This window comes from Diorhabda carinulata, chromosome 1 (genome assembly GCF_026250575.1).
Source record: "Diorhabda carinulata isolate Delta chromosome 1, icDioCari1.1, whole genome shotgun sequence".
In the NCBI taxonomy this organism is placed as follows: domain Eukaryota; kingdom Metazoa; phylum Arthropoda; class Insecta; order Coleoptera; family Chrysomelidae; genus Diorhabda; species Diorhabda carinulata.
The window spans coordinates 2,891,710-2,914,284 of record NC_079460.1 but is presented as its reverse complement, the minus strand read 5'-3'; the positions used below and the strand labels follow the sequence as shown (position 1 = coordinate 2,914,284).

Sequence of the window (22,575 nt, the reverse complement as noted above, 5' to 3'; positions counted from 1 at the left end):
CTTTATAGATTACGAGAAAACATTTAACACTATCAACCACGACAAACTTATTATATCGTTCAGGACCCGACACCAAGGATATTCAGATTACAAAAAATCTATATTGGAATCTAACAGCACATATCCAATATGGAGACATGAAAAGTCAGGACATAGGCATTGCTAGGGGAGTTAGGCAGGGTTGCATTCTATCGCTATTGCCGTTCAACTTGTACTCAGAGGTAGAAAGAAAAAATCCTGGCTGAAAAACCTACGCGAATGGTTACAAATACCAGAAACTTCGAATATAATTCACGCGACGCAAAATAGAGAAATTTATCAAATCAGGGTCACCAACCTTCGGTAGAAGACGGCACTAAAAGAAGAAGTATTTTTTTAATCCTTCGTATATTCAGGTAAACTGCAATTGTAATGAAAAAAGCAGTAAATAAAACTTCATACTTTCTTTATAGACCTCGTATTTCATATTTATATTAGTAGTTTTTTTACAATTTAATATTTTCTTTTTTTTAACATTTCTCGTATTTTCTTTTTGATTTGGCGTTCGGTAAATGGTCCATAACTAGTGAGACTACGTTTATTGAAAACAGAAATAAAAAATTTTAATTATGCAAATAGTTTTTTCGATTAAGTACTGTTTTGAAATAATTATGTTCGGTATTCAAAATACCCTAGCGTTGTAATCAGTTTGTTTAATACTTTGATGATGATAAATACGGACGTTATTATGTTTTATTTAAAGATAATAAATACTATATTGCACAATAAGCATTAAACAGCATTCGTTACCAACTGATTTTTAATTTATTGTCCAGGAACAATTGTTTGAAGTAACTTTGTTGAAGATTTAGAGATTTATTCGGTGAAAAATGTATGGAAATATTTATAAATTATGTTGTAATACAAAAGTGAAATTTGTGTCAAGTTCTCGAATCAATTTTCAAAGACAGTATCACAGTGATAACGTTTTCGGATTCAACAGGAAAACTGAGAAACGGTTTCAAGGTAAAATCTATTCACAGATATCAAATAGATAAGTGGACATATTATATCATTGAAGAATATAATTGGGTCATTGTACATCTAAAAAAACTCAATATACACACCAGTGGCGTAGATATATATTAAGTGACTTCAATTAGTTACATTAATAGCTGGACAATATTTTTTACGATTCTATTATTTTTATTTCCAATTTCTTCTATAGTTTAAAATAAATGAAAAAAATCAAGCAAACAAATAAATTTCTATGTGCTAGATATGCAAAATTGAATGCTTTTAATATTTACAATTATAATAATGTGAACAAAAAAATATATCATATTAGAATACATTAAAAAAAGGTATGTGAAGAGGTTTTAAGAAGGTAAATGTAAAAGTAATTTAGAATGAAAATTTTCTTGAATTATTATGTAACATCATATCAAAAAACATTCATAAGAAGTTCTATATTTTATATTAATTTGAACTTAAATACATTTCCATCTTCCAGGTCGCTTTAAAATATGTAGGTATTTGAAAAATTTTGTTTGTGATCTCGTTTATTTTTTCAACTGCATATAACATATAACAAGGTATAACTAAGTACTTTCGTTTTTTTACTGATAGGGAGCGTTGATTTATTTTTTCAATAACTTATGTCCGAGCTGTACTTTATCGTTTGTCACGTCATACTGGTCACATTGACGTAACTTTAGAAGCAAGTAGTGCGTGATTTTTATTAAAGCTATTAGTTATGGGTTAATTTTAAATGTACGAGAGGCTGCATGTATCTCATACAACAATTGAAAAACACTTAAAATGTCTTGGGGTAGTTAAGAACCTTGATATTTAGGTACCTCACGAATTGGAATAAATTCATTTAACTCAGAGAATCAACATATGCGATACCTTAAGCGAAATGAAGCCTACCGTTTCTTGAAAAGAATCATTAATAGTGATGAAAAATTGGGTCCTGTACAGTAACATAGTTCGAAAGCGATCATGGAGCGAACACGATGAACCAGAACAAACCACATCGAAAGCTGAAAAACAACAAAAAAAGTTCATACTGTCAGTTTGGTAGGATTACAAAAGTGTTGTGTTTTTTGAGCTGCTTCTAAAAAACCAAACGATCAATTCTGATTTTACTCTCAACAGTTAATGAAACAGGATGAAGGAATCAAAGAAAAACGACCAGAATTGTCAAATCCGAAAGGTTGATAATGCAAAGCCTTACACATCTTTGGCAACTCGTGGGAAACTATTGGAGCTTGGTTGGGAAGTGATGCCACATCTTCCATACAGCCCTGATTTGGCACCATCTGATTACCATTTATTTCGAAGTTTGCAAATTGTCAAATTTTTACAAATGACGATGACCTTCAATTGCACCTGGTCCAGTTTTTTGCTGATAAGAACCAGAAATTTTATGACCCCGGAATCATGAAGCTGAAAGATATATGGCAAATGGACATTAAGCAATATGGAAAATATATAACTGATTAAAAACTAATCTTTGTTTAAAAAAGGTGTTTTATTTTATATAAAACCGAAATTACTTTGTCGCCAACCCACTAGAAAAAATTTTTTTTGTAGTAAAACAAAAATTAATAGCATATTGTGATAAAATGGACCTATACAAATACGAAAATTTGAAAAAAATAATTGTAATACGTAAGGTTTTTATGTTACATTTATAGAACCATATTCATTGGTAAAATAATATTTATTAAAAAAATAATTTCAGGATTTTAAAATCGTGTATATTGACAATATTCATAGTTTACATCTGATAAACATGCCTCACATCTATTAAAAACAAAAAATTTTAAAAAATCACTTTAAATATCAATCAGCTCTACTTTTTCCTTTTATGAGGGGTAGCAGTTTCTCTTTTTAAAAATCAATAGTAATCATCCATCACGGCCGAATCCCATCGTCCTTGATACCGAATTTCCATGGTTCTAATATGTTGGTGGAACCTTTCATATATATATTGTAATATATATTTTTTGTAATTCTTCAGTATCTAAAGAAATAGAGAATATACGGTGTAAAGAAAGCAATTTTTACCGATTGGTCTCTGCATACAGACAACATGGACACAAATATTCGCAGGTTAATCCTGTGGCACTTCAAAAACCTTGCGGGTAAGTTTATTCAATACAGACTTTAATCGATAGTAAGTATAGTCCAGTGAATTAGGAGAAAAATACCATTAATGTATAATTAAGTCCATTTAGATTAGAGTTTCAAAGGGTGAAAAGCACATAATGTTAAAAATAATACTTTTCTGGTTTGTGTTTAATAATATAGGTATTAGTTTTTTTACTTTCTGGCCTACTGTTAAGATATATGAAAATAAAAAAAAAAAGAAGAAGTCAGTTAGTGAGAATCATAGAGAATTATCGAGAATTATTCATAATTAAGGTTAAGATGATATATTAACAAGATTTGTATTGTACATGGAGTTGATAAATAAAAAGTGTATAAGAAGAAAGAGTATAAGTTAATTATTTAAAAAACAACAGGTTATGGGCCCAGGTGATTCTGTGGATAATTAAAATATAAAGAAAATGACTAATTCACAAATAAAAAATATTTATAACATAGAACTATTGAATGGTGAAAATTATTACTCATGGAAATTTAGAGTGAAAATATTACTAGAAGAAAAAGATGTGGCAGAATGGATAGAAAAAGAATTTGTGGAATCAGATTATACAGTGGAAAAAGACAAAAAGGAAGCTATGAAAAAAGATAAGTTATGTAAGTCATTGATAATACAATGTTTGGATGATAAGCAATTAGAATTTGTAACGGAGAAAAATACAGCCTATGGTATGTGGCAAGCTTTAGGAGATATTTATGAAAAAAAAGGATTACCCGGGCAAATGATGCTAAGAAGAATGTTAATGTCATTAAAATTAAAAGAGAATGAAGATTTGGAAGGTTATTTGACAGAATTTGATGATCTTGTTAGGAAGATAAGAGCTACAGGAGCTGTTATGAGTGATGAGGACATTGTATGTATGTTAATGATGGGGATGCCTCCAAGTTTTGAAACAGTTATAACAATATTAGAGAATATGGATCCTAAAGTGTTAACAATAGATTTCGTCAAAAGAAAATTTAGAAGTGAAGTAGAAAGAAGAAAAGCATTAAAATCTGAACAATCAACTTATGAACAAAAATCAGCAGTATTTAATACTACAAATACTAGAAAAATAGTGTGTTTCCGGTGTCATAAGGAAGGACATATGCAAAAAGACTGTAAAGAAAGTGTACCAGGGCAATCAAATTCAAGAGTTGTGCAAGGTGGTTTTACAAGAGGTAGTTTCAGAGGAAATTATAGAGGTGGTTATAGTAGAGGAGGTTTTCGAGGATATGCAACTCCAAGTAGAGGTTTCACTCGAGGTAGAAGTTATCATACAAACTACAGAAATCAGGGAAATCATGTAGAGGTGAACAAGAAACAAAGTTCCGAAGATCAGGAAGAGCAAGATGGAATATGTTTTTTGATGGATGGTAATGAAAGTGAGATTGTAAGTAACGATAATATCTCATTCTATATAGATTCAGGCTGTACAGATCATTTAGTAAATAATAACAAATATTTTTATGAATATTTAGAATTAAAAACACCAATTAACATAGCAGTAGCAAAGAATAATGAATATTTGAGGGCAATAGGTATTGGAAATATTAAAGTTTTGAGTAAAATAAATGGAAAGATCATTGAATGCATAATAAAAAATGTTTTTTACGTTCCAAATTTAAGGAAGAATTTATTATCAGTAAAAAGATTAGAAATGTCTAATGTATCTGTAGTTTTTGAGGGTGGTCAGGTTAGTTTATATAATGAAAATAAATTGATAGGAGTAGGATTTAGAAACAGGCTTTATGAGATTATTTTTGAGTATAAGATAGAAAATCGATGTTTTATGATTGAAAATGATGACAATGAATCAATGATGTGGCATAAAAGATTAGGGCATATGTGTAATGCAAATTTAAAGTTATTAGTTGATAAAAGAATGGTAAAAGGTTTGGAAAATGTAAATGTAAATAAAATTGATTTTTGTGAAGCCTGTGTAAAAGGTAAAATGACAAAACTTAGATTTGAAACAAGATCACATGCAAAAAGATTATTAGAGATTGTTCATACTGATGTTGTTGGACCAATAACGCCACTAAGTCACGATGGGGGTAAATATTTTGTTACATTTGTGGATGATTTTTCTAATTTTTGTACAGTGTATATCATAAAAGGTAAAGATGAGGTGTTTAAGTGTTTTGAAGAATATGTAAATATGGTACAATCAAAATTTAACATAAAATTGGCAGTGCTAAGATGTGACAATGGAGGGGAGTATATTTCCAAAGATATAAAAGATTTATGTAAATCAAATGGAACTGTTTTAGATTATACAATACCATATACGCCACAGCAGAATGGTAAGGCTGAGAGGTTTAATAGAAGTTTGTTGGAAAAGGCAAGAACAATGATAGAAGAAGCCAACCTGCCAAAAACATTTTGGAATGAGAGCATTAGAGTAGCTGCTTATATTTTAAATCGTAGCCCTAGCAAACATTTAGAAAATGTTACACCAGCAGAATTGTGGTATGGTAAAAAACCTGATATAAAAAATATTAAGATATTTGGATGTACAGCATATGCTCATATACAAAAACAATTTAGAGAAAAGTTTGATCCAGTTTCTGAAAAAATGATTTTTATAGGATATACAAATACAGGTTACAGATTGTGGAGTATAAAAGGAAAAAGGGTGATAGTAGCACGAGATGTTATATTTAATGAAACTGATTTTATTTATAAAATAAAAAAAGCAAGTATTGAAATAAATAATAGAGAACAAAACAGTTTAGAAGAAGAACAAATAGATAAAGAAGAAGAAAACGTTGAAATAGAATCCGAAGAAGATGAGAGTAATGATGAAGCTCATAAAAGAAAAAATTTTGAAAGAATAAAAAGGAAAGTCAAAATTCCAGAAAAATATAATGATTATGAATTATATATGGCATTTGATGCAGTATCATTTGTAGAAAAAGTACCAGAGACAGTGGAGGAAATAGATAATAGAAGTGACAAAAATATGTGGATACAGGCTATGAAAAGGGAAATTGATTCAATTGAGAAAAATGAGACATGGAATGAAGTAGAGAAACCGGAAAAAGCAGAAATGTTGACAGCTAAATGGGTATTTGCTAAGAAACCATTAGAAACAATAATGGAAGACAGATACAAAGCGAGATTAGTTGTACGAGGATGTGGACAGAGAAATACTTATGATTATGATGATATATATTCACCTGTGGCAAAAATGACAACAATAAGGACTCTTCTAACAGTGAGCAATCAATATGGATATTATATAAATCAACTTGATGTGAAAACGGCATTTCTAAATGGAGATTTAAAAGAAGAAATATATGTTTATGCGCCAGAGAGGGTAAATTGTAAACCAGGATGTGTTTTAAAATTGAATAAAGTTCTTTATGGCTTAAAACAAGCTGCAAAATGCTGGAATATAAAAATAAATACATATTTATTAAATTTAGGTTTTACAAGATCAGAAACTGATTATTGTCTATATACAAAAGTTGATGAAGATAAACAAATTATGTATTTATTACTCTATGTGGATGATATCATATTAGCAGGGCAAAAATTAAATAAAATTGAAATTTGTAAAAATGATTTAATGAGATGTTTTGATATAAAAGATAAAGGAGATTTAAAGAATTTTCTAGGACTTGAAGTAAATTATATTAAAGAAGAAGGAATCTTGGAATTAAGTCAAAGAAGATATTTACTTGGAATATTAGAAAGATTTAATTTTGATAATTGCAATCCCACAGCAACACCTATAGATCCAAAGTTTAATATTTTTGAAAATAAAGATGATGAATGCACACTACCAGTAAGACAATTAATTGGATGTTTAATGTATCTGATGCTTGGAACAAGACCAGATATCAGTTACTCAGTAAATTATTTAAGTAGATTTCAAGATAAAAATAATAGTTTGGTGTGGACAGGATTAAAAAGAATTTTAAGATATTTAAAAGGAACAGTTGATATGCATTTAAAATTTGAAAGAAAAAATAATGAAAGTTTGTTTGAGTGTTATGTGGATTCTGATTGGGGAAGTGAAGTGGTAGATAGAAAATCAGTGTCAGGATATTTAATTAAATTATTTGGTAATATAGTGATGTGGGTAACAAGAAAACAAAATTGTGTGACTCTTTCAAGCTCAGAAGCTGAGTTAGTGGCATTATGTTCCGCAGTACAAGATTGCTTATGGTTTAAGAAATTATTGTTTGATATGAAAGTCAATATTCAAAATTTTAAAATATATGAGGACAATCAAGGATGTATAGCTTTGATAAAAAATCCCGAAAATAACAAACGTGTAAAACATATAGATATAAAATACAACTTTGTGTGTGACATTTTAAATACAAAGAAAATGGAATTAACTTTTATTGGAACTAAAAATCAAGTAGCAGACATTTTAACAAAGGGGCTCCACAAAAGACAGTTTTATAAGAATAGAGATTATTTAAATTTATGTTAAGATATTTTGTTTATTATTAATGTTAATAAAAGAAAAATCAAAATATAATATTTGAAATTTCATAGAAAAGTATTAAGAGAGGGTGTTAAAAATAATACTTTTCTGGTTTGTGTTTAATAATATAGGTATTAGTTTTTTTACTTTCTGGCCTACTGTTAAGATATATGAAAATAAAAAAAAAAAGAAGAAGTCAGTTAGTGAGAATCATAGAGAATTATCGAGAATTATTCATAATTAAGGTTAAGATGATATATTAACAAGATTTGTATTGTACATGGAGTTGATAAATAAAAAGTGTATAAGAAGAAAGAGTATAAGTTAATTATTTAAAAAACAACACATAATACGTCAAGGGAAATATTAAATCAACCCTTGAATTGTCTCACATAATGAAACAATTTAGTAATAATAACTTTGTATCACGTATTATTTTTTTTACAGTAAAGGGAGTGACCTTAGATACGAAAATGTCTTTCTTGTCCCACATACGGAAGACAACTCAAAAACTGGCCGAAAGGACAGCAACTTTGAGCCGCTTAATGGCAATTATTAACGGCCGGAGAAACGAAGGCTGCTGATGGTGTATAAGGCGGAGGTCTGGTCAGAATAAAGACATAGTGCAAAGCGGTGACGATGGTACAGAGACAAGGTGCACCGAGAATCGCCAGCTCTCTGGATTGTCTCTGCACAAGCTGTCCTAGTGGTGGCGGGTATAATTACCTTGGGCCTCCTGGCTTTCCAGCGTGAGAGGATATACAGAAGCAGTTTAGACATAACACGACAGGATGCGGCAACAATCGAACGCACTAGAACAATATGAATGTGGCAACAACGATGGACAGAAGAGAAAGTTTGGAGATATGAACTTCTACATTACTCAGCTGTTGACGGGACACGGCAACTTCCGACGGTATTTCCACAAAACACCTGAGTATACGTATTGTGGAAACTTTATTCGTGTATAACCACTAGAGAGGCTTACGAAAGAAAGTATAGGAGACTGTCGGCAGAATAAATTCTGATAATATCGTCCAGATGATGCTGCACAAGGTAGAATGTTGGCAATTGAGAGAATTCTTAGGCTAAAGAATCTAAATGGATGCCTGGTATGACGATCATAGAAACGCAACAAATGGAACACCATACACGGATAGACCCACGAACTAGAAGTAATATCACAATAATCCCTTGTTGGACGGAGATGACAGAAGATGGCGGATGAGTGGGTAGGCTACGGGAGTCCCACATATCTATCAGCTCTCCTGGTGGAATCCGTTACTTGGATTACGCATCTTTCAATCTATTTACAGTATAAGTTATCGTTTTAAATCCCTCTAATACTAAATATAGAGAGAGCGAGTTATGAATGATTTTTAACGTGGGCCTGAACTGCTGATAGACAGAGAAAGGGCATTGGTATACCACTCTATCTCTCTACTCGTAATCTCATTAGATCACCGTAACGTTTCTAGGGGTGGGAACGGTAAACGAGGAAAATAAGATGTTTTTATTTTGGTACTAGAGCAGAAAATGAGAGAAATGTAAATTGTTTCTCAATTCTTATAGTATACCTCCACTCACATACTGCTTGCTCTGTCTATTATTATTAATTATTAATTCAGTAAGAATAATTAAAACCCCTAGAATCTATTATATAACTGAATAAAGGACTTTAAATAAATAAAAACTAAAGTGATAAAAATCATATATTTTTTGAAATGCCCCTCATAGTTAGTTTCGTTTTTATGTGTACCACTAGAAAAAACTATTAAATAATTTGCCCCCCCCCTCCAAAAGGGAAGAAAATACTGAGCTCTCGGAAAATGTATACTTTTGAAAGAGAAAACAAAAATGAAAGCTTTTAATTGAATGAAGCATGTTAATTTGTACCAACTAATTATGTCAAATTTTCTATTTGCACCCCACTAAAAACCGCAAAATAAAATAGTTTTTTTAGGGCTAATCAACTTAATATTTAATCTCAGATCATTTATATATTTACAGTCGTTTTTTATATACATGGTGTATGTAAAAAGAAGCTATTTTTCCATGCAAATTTTTTCTCATTATCTGTAACTGTATCTGTATAACTTGGAGTATAAATATTAATTTCAATTAAAAAAAAACAAATCAATAGAAAACCCGGCCAGATTTTAGTGGAAAGACTAGTTTTATGAGAAAAAGAAGCAGAAAACTCGTCAAACGCAGTTGCTTTTTTCCCTCGCCCCTTAAGCACAAGATATTGTTCAGATTTCATATATGTGTTCAAAAACTTCGCTTTGAATACAAACTGTAGAATTGAGGTTATGTGGACATTTAGGTTTATTACACTGTCTGTCATGATCATGCGCGATATGAAATTTGCGTTCCAGTATGAAGTTCAAGTAATGAACAAACAGTTGTATGTTCCAGCAACAAATTGAACTTGTTCAGTACTGGTTCTAGACAGTCAAAAATGTTTTGACATAGTTTTGGAACCTATGGATCCGCGTATGTCAACACATATTTTAGAATCGTGTATCGTGCTTGTCAAATATTTCTAAGATAGTGATAGAGTTTTTAGTTAGTAGTGGAGATGAAAGTGAATGGTCCTGTGAAACTATACAAAAACAAAAATGATGATTTTCTCCCTTTCCTTACCTATGTTAAAGGTGGTGGTCCTGCAGCAATTGCTGACTACTTGTTCGTAATGTACAGTGCACTAAACTTCGAAATATGATTAGAGTATATTGCTGGAACAAACCTTTTAAATCAAATTTATTTATTTTTAAATTTGTGATTTTTAATTACAACGCATTCATTATTGGATACAGAAAATATACGAGGGCCCAACCAAGTAATCTATAGTAAATAAGCTTAGTTACAAAGAAGTCGTTCAAATTTTGAATTCAGTTGAATGTATTTTGGCAACAAATAAACAAATAATTTTTGATTATTTTAAAATTTGAGCCAAAACTGTTTACTTGCACTACGTTTACACTGCTTATTATGATATTTTTCACTTACCGTCTAAGTTTCAGTTTTATTGATTATAGTTCCTAATTCACTGTACTATAGTAAAGAAAAGTATTTTACATATATTTTTATTAGTATAATTAATATTTTATAAAATTTGGTTTAGAACATTTCCAGAGTTAGAAATAAACAGATACGGTTTTCGAGATGATGATTTAGTTCAGTTCAAAGGCATTATAAATAGTCCTCAACATGAAGGAACCGTAAAGGAGGCAGTGACATTTCTAAACAATGTTTATTGCAACACTATTGCGGCCGAGTATGTTTATTTAGAGGTAAGTAAAATTATATAGCTACATGTTATCAATTGAAATAGTATACATTTATTCGGTTTCTTATTTTATTGAAAATTGTTAAGATCAAATCATATTATTATTTTATTTTCTTAACGTTTCGTTTCTCACTAAGCTTGGTTTAATACAGCAAAAATCAAGGTTACTAGAATAATATAAAAAGCGCGTTACACACTACCTGATTTGGTGGTGCCGACAGGATACCTGACCAAATCAGACGTTGCGTACACTCAGTACGATCACCACACTATAGTATGGCCACCTGACAAGACTCGACAGGATTAAAGTCAGACGACACGTCTACACACGACCTGATATGACGTCTGATCTGTCCAAAATTATCCTGTTGGCCCGACCAAATCAGGTAGTGTGTAACGCGCTTAAGGTTTGTGACAATAAAAAGATGCGCATTAGACTAGTGACGTCTCCGGTTCTTTACAGCCCACGAGAACGGCAACAAGTCTCAATAAATTCATTAGTTAGAAATATATTCGTTTGTATAGCCAGATCAGCAAGAGATAACACACATCCTCATAACTCGAACTTAATATTAGTGAGGTTCTATTTGACATAAGAATATAAACAAAACATAATGACGAAGCTGGAGTTCTAGCAGCTGATCGTTTGTTTACAAAAACATGCGTATGTCACAAACTAATAAATTAAATTACTATTTGAAAGACAATGAAATTATAATCGTAATTCATACAGAAAATTAACAATAAATTAAAATTGAACTAAGAGTTCGCCAACTTTTAACTTTCTAGTTTAATTTCTTAATTTTGTGAGGTTATGAGAACAGAATACGTTAGAGAAGTCTTTATTGGTGATATTGTTTTGTTCAACATCCTTGTTATTTAGTTATGAAAATATTATTCGCGTTATTGCGTCCATTTCCGCCCCGGTGTTTTATTTTTAAAACTGATATAAAAAAATAGGAAAAATCAAAGTCTGAAAGTCAGCAGTGTCCTTTAGATGATGGAACACTGATAAAAAGTGCCGGGAGCTTTCCACATTTGTTTGACAAAAAGAATCCATACAGGGAATTTCTATTATAATTCATAATTATCCTTAATTTACTGCATAAACCAAAAAATTTCATAAAGAAAGTTTAGTTTAATGTTAATTCTAATTTAGTTTTAATTTTGGCAGCTCTTGTCGTACAACTAATAAACTATGGTTCAAACTGAACAAAATATGAATTAAAAGAGTAACATAAAGTATCAGTCTACCTACCTTAGAAATTTAATGTTATAAAATCTCCCGAAAACAGCCCCCCCTCGAATATAACCCCTCTTTTAACAATTTTTACTCTAAAAAAAGGGAAATTTCATATTATTTACTATAATTTTAGAACTGTTTTAATTTGAATTGTTATCAAAGTTTCGCTAATTGAGTGTTATTTTATTTTAAACATTTTATTTATATTATTATCTTCTGTACACATTTTTGCATTTTTTGGTGATAATTTTTTTTAAATCCTGATTATAACCCCCCTATCTGAAATACATCTGTTTTGATTTGTAAAAAGGGGGTTACTTTCCGGGATTTTACGAATTGTTAAAAAGTTTTATATTTATTAAATTATAATAGACTTCACTGAAGTTTTTTATACAGGGTGATTCATGACGAAATTTACATTCTTTAACCAAATGTCCTTCGGGGAGAATATTACGAGGCTACTAAAAACTGTCAACTCCTCTTCTCTATTAATTTATAGGGTGATTTATAAAATTGACAATAAATTTGAATTCGATTTAGTGTTTCCAAAGCTCATTTGATTTTATCAATTTTTATGATGCAGTACACTACTATCAAGCATTCGACTGGTATTAGCTAATCTTAGAAATTCTCCAAGCAGCAAAATCACATCACATCAAACTTGATATTGTTATAGAATGAAGAAGAAATCGAATGGCTGAATGGACAATTAGAACAATTACCTCAAACAAACTTAGATGCCACAGAAAAAATATTTATCGCTTGCAAACTTCTTAAATCACAGAATTTCGATTATTTTATGGCAAAAAAATTCGCCAGCGTTAAAAGATATGGTGGAGAAGGTGCAGAAAGTCTCATGGTTTTTTTTGCTGAACTGTTGAAACTTTCTGCTCGAGGTAAGATCAATACATATATAAATATCTGTAGATTAATGCAACTCTATAATTAATGGTTCAATGTTTCAGACAGTATTGAACAGATAGTACTAGCGATGAATCATAGAGGACGTTTGAATCTCCTTACTGGATTGTTGAATCATCCGCCTGTTGAGTTGTTTAGCAAGCTCAAGGGAAATCCGCATTTTCCTTCTCATTATAAAGCTACCGGAGACGTAATAAGCCATTCTAGTAAGTAAAATAATATTGTTTGGTAAAAAAAAACGCGAGGTTTAATTACTTGGGCTTAATTTCTAACTAAAAACGTTCTCCAACAATTTATAATCAGCTTGTTATGGGAAATATTTTTCTGTTTTATTCCCCACTCAGTTTGATTCTAGTTTAAAATGGCAGTAACTATAATTCTAAAACTATTTTTTCTCATTGTCTACCAAAAGAATCAATAATTCAGTGAATACATATTTTTTCACATTCTGTTTATTTTTTTTATCAACTTTATTTTTATGGTGTAGTACTTACTTGAACTTTTTTGCTTCTATCCAAATTTTCCAAAAGAACTCACAATATCTAAATATATGAAATAACGCCCTCTAGCATTCACGTTGTTAATTAAATTGCTTAGAATTTATATGTTTTGTTTGCTAGATCGGTTAAGCAGAACCGGACTCACAGGTCCCCACTCTCCCCCACCTCATCTTTGAAGAGAGAGGCTAAACCTTGTGGAATAAAAGATGCGTAGAATTTTTTAAGATTTCGATTTTCGTATATAAAGTGCCACATAATTGGGTAAATTGTTTAAAAAATTGCTTTTTTATTTTTATATTTCCAAATACGTCTTCTGGTGGTGGACCTAAAATTTCCAAGAATTTCTCGAGGTCATTTTTGTTATAAGTTTTTCTCTCTGAAGCTTTCTTAATTTCCCTAGCAGTACAATTGCAAAGAGAACATTACTCATTTCTAAAGCAACAAATTTCTAAACCCCTCGTATATATTTTTTGAAAAATATTCAAGAAGCTTCAAGTGTTATTCAAGCAAATTTTGGTCATTTTTTTTTGAGGAATTAATTTTTTTGTTAAGAGCTACATCTTGGAATAAAAAAACTGAAATAAAAGAAAATTGCTACCTTTTAGATACAATGTTTCATAGATTTTAAAAAATGCAAAATTTATAGAGTGTTTAATTGAAAATTTTTTTCAACTTCCATTTAGTTTCTTCAACTGATATTATCTATGACAATAACTCAGTACATGTAACCATGGTTTACAACCCTTCGCATTTGGAGGCACAAAACTCTGTTTCAATGGGCAAAACTAGAGCGAAGCAGATGATGTCCAAAGATGGAGATTATGGTAATCTGAGATGGTCTGAAAAAGTTTTGAATGTACAGGTAATGTAGATGACGTCTTTTCAATCTGAAATAAAATAAATCACAATTTTTATTAAAAAAAAAAGATACTAATGATGTATATAATGTACTAAAAGCTAAAAAACAATATAATAACTCATAGAATCACTCTAGGGAATTGATCAGACAAATGAAATAAAACTTTAGGATGTAGTGTATCTCGAATAAATATATAAATAGCATTTATAATAATATGACCACTTGACTGTTAATAGGAATTGTCAAAAAAACATTTAATTCACCATTTTATTGACCTCCATTGATACTATGATGGAGACACAGCCGCACGCCATCTGACTCGACGATGATGATGAAGAAATTATCAACATTGTCGACGTACCGAGAAAACAAAAAAACTTGAATTCGTCCTAGAGCAAATCTCTAACTCGTCCCACTTATTTTTTAAATTTTTTGTGCTTCTATCGAAAACATTTCTTTGTGTTACTTCACAAGGTTAACCAACAACTTTCTTAAATATCCGAAAACATTTTCGTTATATTTCAGCGCTAGTTACAGCAGAAAAATGTCTGCTTTACTGTCACCTGTTAAGTAAAGCAATCTTGTGTATTATTGGTTAGGTTTTAGAGTTTAAACTAAACTTCAATCCCTGGGTTGTAAAATTGTTGTAAAAAGTACAACTCTGTACCAAATACCAGATGTTTATGGTAACATGAAATTACTAAATATGAGCCCAACAAATAAACAAACAGTAAATAAAATGGTTTGAAACTTTTTCAAGGTACATGGTGACGCAGCAATAAGTGCCCAAGGAATTAACCAGGAATGTCTAGGTTTGTCACATACACCTCATTTCGAAATAGGAGGCGGTATACATCTGATCGTTAATAACCAAGTGGGATTTACTACACCTGCTGAAAGAGGAAGATCTTCACGATATTGTACTGATATTGCAAAAATAATTTCAGCTCCAGTGATTCACGTCAATGGAGATCATCCTGAGGTACGAAACACAGATATTTTTGAATTTTTTTTCTTTGATTTTATGTTATTTTAGGATGTACTTAAGGTAACGCGTTTAGCTTTTCAATACCAAAGAAAATTTCGTAAGGAGATATTCATTGATTTAAACTGTTATAGACAACGAGGTCACAATGAATTAGATGATCCCAGTTTAACTAACCCAGCACTATACAGTATTATAAGAAATAAACAGTAAGTAACTTTTTTACTCAGATAATGAAAAAAAATCAAATAATTATTTTACAGGACCGTTCCAGACTCATACGCTCGAATGCTACTAGAAAATAATATTGTAACAGAAGAGGAACTGAAAGACGTTTTGAAAAAGCACGAAACTTGGTTAAACGAAGAATTAAAAGCAGCTGATAATTACAAACCTATGGTATACTAGAAACACAAGTTGAATGTGTAGTTTGACTTTATCTTATTTATTTTAGGATAAATTTTTTAAGAAAAATTGGGAAGGTATGACCCAACCTAAAGAAGTTATAACTACCTGGGATACAGGAATAGATACAGATTTAATGACACTTGTTGGGAATAAATCAGTAGAATTTCCTGAAACTTTTGTAAGTTTAATTCGTATATCTCCTCATTTTTGATCCTCATGTCAACTTATGTTCTTTTTGTTACATCAAGTATTATATATAAATATAGTTCCAAGATATTTCGTCTCTACTTCGATAAACATCAGCTACTTACCGGCAATATCATATAATCAACTGAATTGAACACATATAACATCAGTAAAACAAACTTATTACAATTCAATTTAGTTGAATTATTCAGAATCAATGTTATATATCCTTGGGGTGCACGAGGCCTCGGCAGCGCCATCTATTGAGCAGTCATGACAACAAGGCGTCGACCATGTTGTTGATGCGTTTCAAGGAGAGAGGACATACCGGAGCATTGCTAGTGATTATTGTTTGATGTTGTATTTTTTTTTGAGGATATATAATGAGAAATTGACTGTGAGGTTGTGGCCTGTTTAAGTTGATGTACGAAGGTATGGAGAAAGATAATGACCAGTGGCTACGCGTGGCCAAATTAGACAGACTAGAGAACCTAGTTTTCCACACGAACTTTACGACCAAAAAATTAGAAGAGTTGAGAAGCTCACAATTTCCTCACCTCTAACCTCTTATTTCCTCCTCGTGAAAGTGCTGTCAGAGGAATGTGTGATAGTGCTTAGCAAGGTTTGTATTCCACTTGTTGTGCATGCGGCACCATAGTGTTCTTATTTCCTTTTGTTCGTCTGGAATCACGATTTAATTCTTATCACATTTTGTCTTCATGTCAGAATAACTTTTCTTCTCACTTTCATTGCTTTTAATTCTCTTAAATCATTTTATGTGTGTCCCTTTATATTTCCACAAAATTTAAATTTCCCTGCTGAAATTTGTGTCTTGCGCGTCTAGGAGTAATTGAGATTTATTTTTTTTTTCAGATATTTAGATATCCAACTAATAAATTCAGAGTCTCAGATCATCTTTGATATTTGTATTCGAAAAATCCACTGTTTTTCTGTTATATTGATGTTGAACGTTTTCATCGGGAATATGGATTAGTGATCTGTGTAGAGTAGATGTAAAAGGAATATGAGTAATTAGTACTTGATATTATTCTTCACACTTCTTTCCATCAATCTATTCTTTTAAAAAGTCTAAATTTGGCGTAATGTTAAATAACAGTTGATGTACATGAGCGGTCGGATTGTTGATAGATATTTCACGCACCCCACTACTCATTTTTTAGTATGTCAAGGTATTTATCTGTCCTATAAATACAGTTCACTACAGCCTAGTTCAGTAATTCTTTAAAAAAGTTGAAAGACAAAGATCACCCTGGTTTGTTTACGAAAAACGCATCAACAATATGGCCGACGCCCAGTTGTCGTGTCTGACCGCTAGATGGCGCTCGCGTCATAGAGGACAAAAAATGCGACCCACATGACTCATGAGCCCCAAGAATATATGTAATATATCTTTTATTACCTCCAAACTGAGGTGTGGTATTAAATGGGCTCACAACACCATACGAGAAATTCACAGAAATGCAATCAAATGATTATGACTCCAAAATAGCAAACAGAACTGGAATAGGAGGCTCAAAACCATAAAATCTGAAAGCAAACTTATCCGACAACCAAGCAGCCATTAGAGCTCTAGGCTCCATTATCATTAAATCTCAACTGGTTTGGGAATGCCTGGACAAGCTAAATGACCTAGGTAAGAAGAAAGTTACTAACCAGTTACTGAAAAAAATTCCAGGGGTTGAGATAGGCATTGATACTTTTGGGAACCTATAACCTGGGAAGACCTGTTGAATGCATCAACCTAGGCAAGAATAACTTATAGGAATTCTTATCAGGGTACTATAACCTCAATGGACACCTGAAGATGTTATATTTAGCAGAGAGTGTACAGATCCTCTTAAGTAGAGGACAAAACCTTTATCCTCATTCTCTCGAAATTGAGAGACTGTGAAAATCCAGGTTATATGGAATAGAAGATGAAGATCTTTAGCAGCTAGAGCCATCCCACATTCTGATCTTCCTAGGAGAGTGGGATTAATAGATCAGCTGTAAACATTGAGCATGCCCAGTGCCACAGCAACTTTTGGATTGCAGCGTATATGACACACTGAAATATATAATTTTCAGTCTGACACTGTTGTTACCTGCAATTTACAGCTTTCAAAGAATATTTTTTGTTTTCAGGTAATAAGCCGAAATATTTTATAAATTCTCCTCTTCGGATGAAAAATCTCAGTTTTGCTCAACCACATTTTCTTTACAATAGTGACATAAGAATATAGTTCTACAAATCTCCGCTTGGAGCGGCATTGGTTAGTTTTAAGTACAGTGACTTAATAGAGACAGTGTGGCCACATGGGAGGGTTCGCTATGTCAAGGCACTGTAGTTTTAAGTTCAATACATTTATATCTATTGTGGAGCTTTTGAGATTATACAGTATTCATCCGAAGGGGCCGTATTTAGATTAATGTAAAAAACGACATTTTAATACCAACAATATTTTGTTTTAGTCAATCCATCCAACTTTACTCAAAACTCACGTTAAAAACAGAAAAAATAAGATAACTGAGGGAATCAATATCGATTGGGCAACTGCAGAAACTTTAGCTCTAGGATCTCTATTATTTGAAGGTACATAACTGTAGTGAAAGCCTTAAACTGTTGTACAAAGTATACTAAAGGAAAATTACGATTTATAACAAGACTAATAGGTACTAAAGGTAAAAAAAATCGCAAAAGTCGCAAGCAACTGCAGCTGAATTATTGAGTTAACTGTTTATTTCTGATTATTTTTTTATGTGATAAAATATCTCTAAATCTAATAAGTATTGAGAATAACTTATTGTTTTTCTACAATTTTGTTAAGAAACAAAATTACATTAAATTTTATCTTCTTTTTAGGTTATAACGTGAGAATCAGTGGGCAAGATGTAGGTCGAGGTACTTTCTCTCACCGACATGTAATGTTGGTTGATCAGAACCATAACAATATACATATTCCTCTTAATAATATCCATCCAAATCAAAAGGGATTTCTAGAAGTCGCTAATAGTATTTTATCAGAAGAGGCGGTGTTAGGATTTGAATACGGTATGAGTATAGAAGATCCCAGAAACTTGATTATTTGGGAGGCACAATTTGGAGATTTCTTTAACGGAGCTCAAATTATTTTCGATACTTTCATAGGTTCCTCTGAAGGTGAATTTGATTTTTATAAATAATATCAACATTAGTAAACTAAATGATATATTTTCAGCCAAATGGTTATGGCAAAGTGGATTAACAGTACTTCTGCCTCATGGATATGATGGAGCCGGACCAGAACATAGTTCCTGTAGACTAGAAAGGTTCTTACAAATGACAGATTCAAATGAAAACAAAGTTGACGGCGATAACATCAATATGCAAGTTTGTCAAGCCAGTACTCCGGCACAATACTTTCATCTTTTGAGGCGACAGGTTAGTTTAATGTGTAAACAGAATTTTGACTGGTTTTAGACATTATAATAAATGTGTATTTCCTGTGGTCACCAGTAGAAGATTAAGTCCTCGGTTTTAAATATTTTTTTATTGAGAAGCTGTTTGAAAGACAACGAAATAAAAAAAATAAAATTATCAAAAATATGCTAAAAATTCTGAAGAAAACTTGGTAGTTTTACCTCTCTTCCACAAGCTAAAAACTGATACTGTGCGGTAGTTTTAAAACGAAGATAGTGGAGGTGGTTCATTGCACGAGTTATCTCACTCTGTAGCCGCCAGAACGGCGTTGTGATCGAGGTATGAAAAATATTCAACTTCAAATGAATTATAATAAATATGAAAAACACTTAATTGGATATGGCACTATACAACGCACTCACCGATTTTATATTGTACGATTTATGTCAAAATGTTATGCTATGGCTATTTCTAATACTTAAAACTCCGACAACATGAGGACCACGCCGCTCTGTACAAATTGGTCTCGGTTTCAGCACCTATATGTAAAACCATGATCCTTATGGACACCTATATAAATACAAAAACAAAACCTCATTTTAAGTCACTATAAAATGAATTCAAATTCAAAAACAGACATTTGCTGACAACCAAAATAAATTGAGTCTTACGTGGATGTTTAAAATCGCTACTTCCACCGGTTTCTATTATGGAGGGTAGAGAGAGAGAACAATCTCTGTATACGAAAAGTGTCAGTGGAAATGCCTTAAATAAGGGTGGCGCCACACTAGCATCATGGTGAATATCTTCCAGATAATATTTACTACAACTCAAGTCGTTGAAATTTTCATTAATGAATTACTTAGTCAAAAATGATATTAAATTTGCTACATTTATACCATATCCTTTGTCTTCACCAGAGCCTTTCTGGAAGGTTTTTGAACTGTTATTTATCGTATACAGCGGGACATTTTTTTTCAAATTTTCTCTATCAAGAAATACTCTTTATCAATACAACATAAAAGCCTTGCTTACAAAATGACACTCCTCCATCCTTACATCGCCCCATGCGAATCTTCTTGTTGAAAACAGTGCAGGAAGTCTTTTTATGTCCTTTGGACGCCGCTTTTAATTTCACACCTTCAACAGACTCAAATCTTGTTTCTTTTAATGTAAGTTTGATTCGTTACAGGTTATTAGCTTTTCTAATAAGTTTTTTTCAATCGCATTCAAAGTGTCAGTACAAATATTTTTACGAGCTACTATTCAAAAGTGAGGATTTTAGGCACCAGCTTTGCACACACTTTGCGCATGATGGAATTTTCATCTCAAATTTGCCGCACAAATTATTTATCAATTTCTATAGATTTAGCAATAGCACGAATACTTAGATGACGGTCAGATGGAACAAAATTACCGACTTTTTCAATATTTTCATCCGTTTGTGATGTGGAAGGGTGACCCGAATGTTAATCGTCTTCGAAATCTTCTCGGTCATCTTGAGAATGCTAAAATCACGTGGACTCGACAAACATTCATTGCCATACACTTGTTCCAATAAATTATAAATTTCAGTTGCAGTTTTTCCAAGTTTCATAATAAATTTCACAACAATCCATTTCACGGCGAAACAAAAAAACAGTCGCTTACCTCTGGCGCATGCGTACTTTTTCTATAGTAGCTATAGTTACTTACCATGAGCTCTGAGTCAAATAAAAGACTTTATAGAAAATATTTTTTAGATGGTACGGAATTATAGGAAACCTTTAATAATTGCTACACCGAAAATCCTTCTTAGACATCCCGCTTGTGTCTCTGATTTCGTCGATATGATTCCAGGAACATTTTTCAAGACTGTTATAGGTGGGTATTTAAATAGAAAAAAAATTATTTATCAAAACTAAATAGTTACTTTCAATCGTTTTTATTTCAGGAGATACGACTGTTGATCCATCCAAAGTAAGAAAAATTCTAATAACTTCTGGAAAACATTATTATTCTCTATTGGAAAAACGAGGATCTCTGGGCATTAAGGACACTGCAATAATAACAATAGAATCTCTATGTCCATTTCCAGCTTTAGAATTGAGAGAAGAAATTACAAAGTATCCCAAAGCTCGAGGTGAAATATATAATTCTTTTCATTTAAAAATATGTTATATCGAGAGCTGAATATCTATCGCTATTGATATTTTTTTAATAAAAATTTTTTAGTCATGGTATGGTCTCAAGAAGAACCTCAAAATATGGGTGCTTGGAGTTTCGTGAAACCACGTTTCGAAAACTTAATTGGAATGAAAGTAAGTTTAATTTCCCTATTGATATAAGGTCGTTCAAAATTATAAACAGTTCAAAGTAAAATTGTGGGTGGTCGAGGACCGTGAAGCACATAGACCTTTTGATATGTCCCACTTAAAACTACTAAAAGCCGATGTCTTTTAAAAAGTTGATCGGCAAGCTATGGAGATTACCCAAGTGTTTGAACGGTGCCCATGAGAGTGCTGGGCACTCAAAAATGACTTTGTATGCAGTTTCTTCCTCTCTCATGCATCAGCGACACTCTGGGTCGTTCGTGATTCTCATAGTGTGGAGGTGGCGTGCCCATATAGTTGGAGCAGTTGTGCCTTACCTTGTCTCATGTTTATATTCATCCACAGAATCTACTAGAGACGTAATACAGGTAAAAGAATGGGTTCTGGGCTTATTGGTGGATCCCAATCTGGCGAACGAGTCTTCCTTGTTGTTTCCTTTATAAATTATTAACATTAATTTCATCCAAAGATAAAAGCAATGTTTTATGTACACTATTTACTTTAAAATATGGGAGATACAACCCTCTAAACAGTTTATTTTTTTTTATAATTTATGCTAAACTGTTTTGATTTATTTGTTAATAAACCAAGGTGCTTAAATGAAGAATGCAACCTATGAACCAATACCTTGCCGAAAAAAGAATCATTGAAATACTTAATTTTTTTTTTTCATATAAAAAGTTCGCTAGTAACAAATAAATAAAAAAATTATATAAACTAATACAGTAAGATTTTTTTAAATTTTTTTAGTTGATTTACACTGGGAGAGACGTCTTACCAACACCAGCTGTTGGAATAGGAAAATTGCATCAAGAACAAGCTGAAAGTGTTATTAATAGACCGTTTTTGATCTGAAATATATTTATTAGTTTTTAATAAAATTTTAAATCAG

The 22,575-nt window shown here is 31.7% G+C and overlaps 1 protein-coding gene across 1 annotated transcript; it reads left to right on the top strand.

The window, feature by feature from the left end:
- The first annotated feature begins 422 nt into the window (after window positions 1-422).
- LOC130899597 (2-oxoadipate dehydrogenase complex component E1) lies at window positions 423-22,575 on the top strand. The gene is made up of 17 exons (XM_057809688.1): window positions 423-1,005; window positions 3,008-3,131; window positions 10,705-10,873; window positions 12,789-13,008; window positions 13,078-13,239; window positions 14,217-14,395; window positions 15,153-15,374; window positions 15,429-15,586; window positions 15,641-15,776; window positions 15,832-15,963; window positions 18,444-18,564; window positions 18,835-19,131; window positions 19,190-19,392; window positions 21,114-21,234; window positions 21,305-21,493; window positions 21,586-21,671; window positions 22,434-22,575. Exons 1-17 carry the CDS (start codon window positions 870-872, stop codon window positions 22,536-22,538), a joined length of 2,760 nt encoding a protein of 919 aa, XP_057665671.1. The 5' UTR covers window positions 423-869; the 3' UTR covers window positions 22,539-22,575.

Coding starts and splice junctions, on each gene's coding strand:
- LOC130899597 (XM_057809688.1), top strand. CDS start 870: ATGTATGGAAATATTTATAAATTATGTTGTAATACAAAAGTGAAATTT. Junction 3,132..10,704: donor GCACTTCAAAAACCTTGCGG/GTAAGTTTATTC, acceptor AATTTGGTTTAG/AACATTTCCAGAGTTAGAAA. Junction 18,565..18,834: donor AGGATCTCTATTATTTGAAG/GTACATAACTGT, acceptor TCTTCTTTTTAG/GTTATAACGTGAGAATCAGT.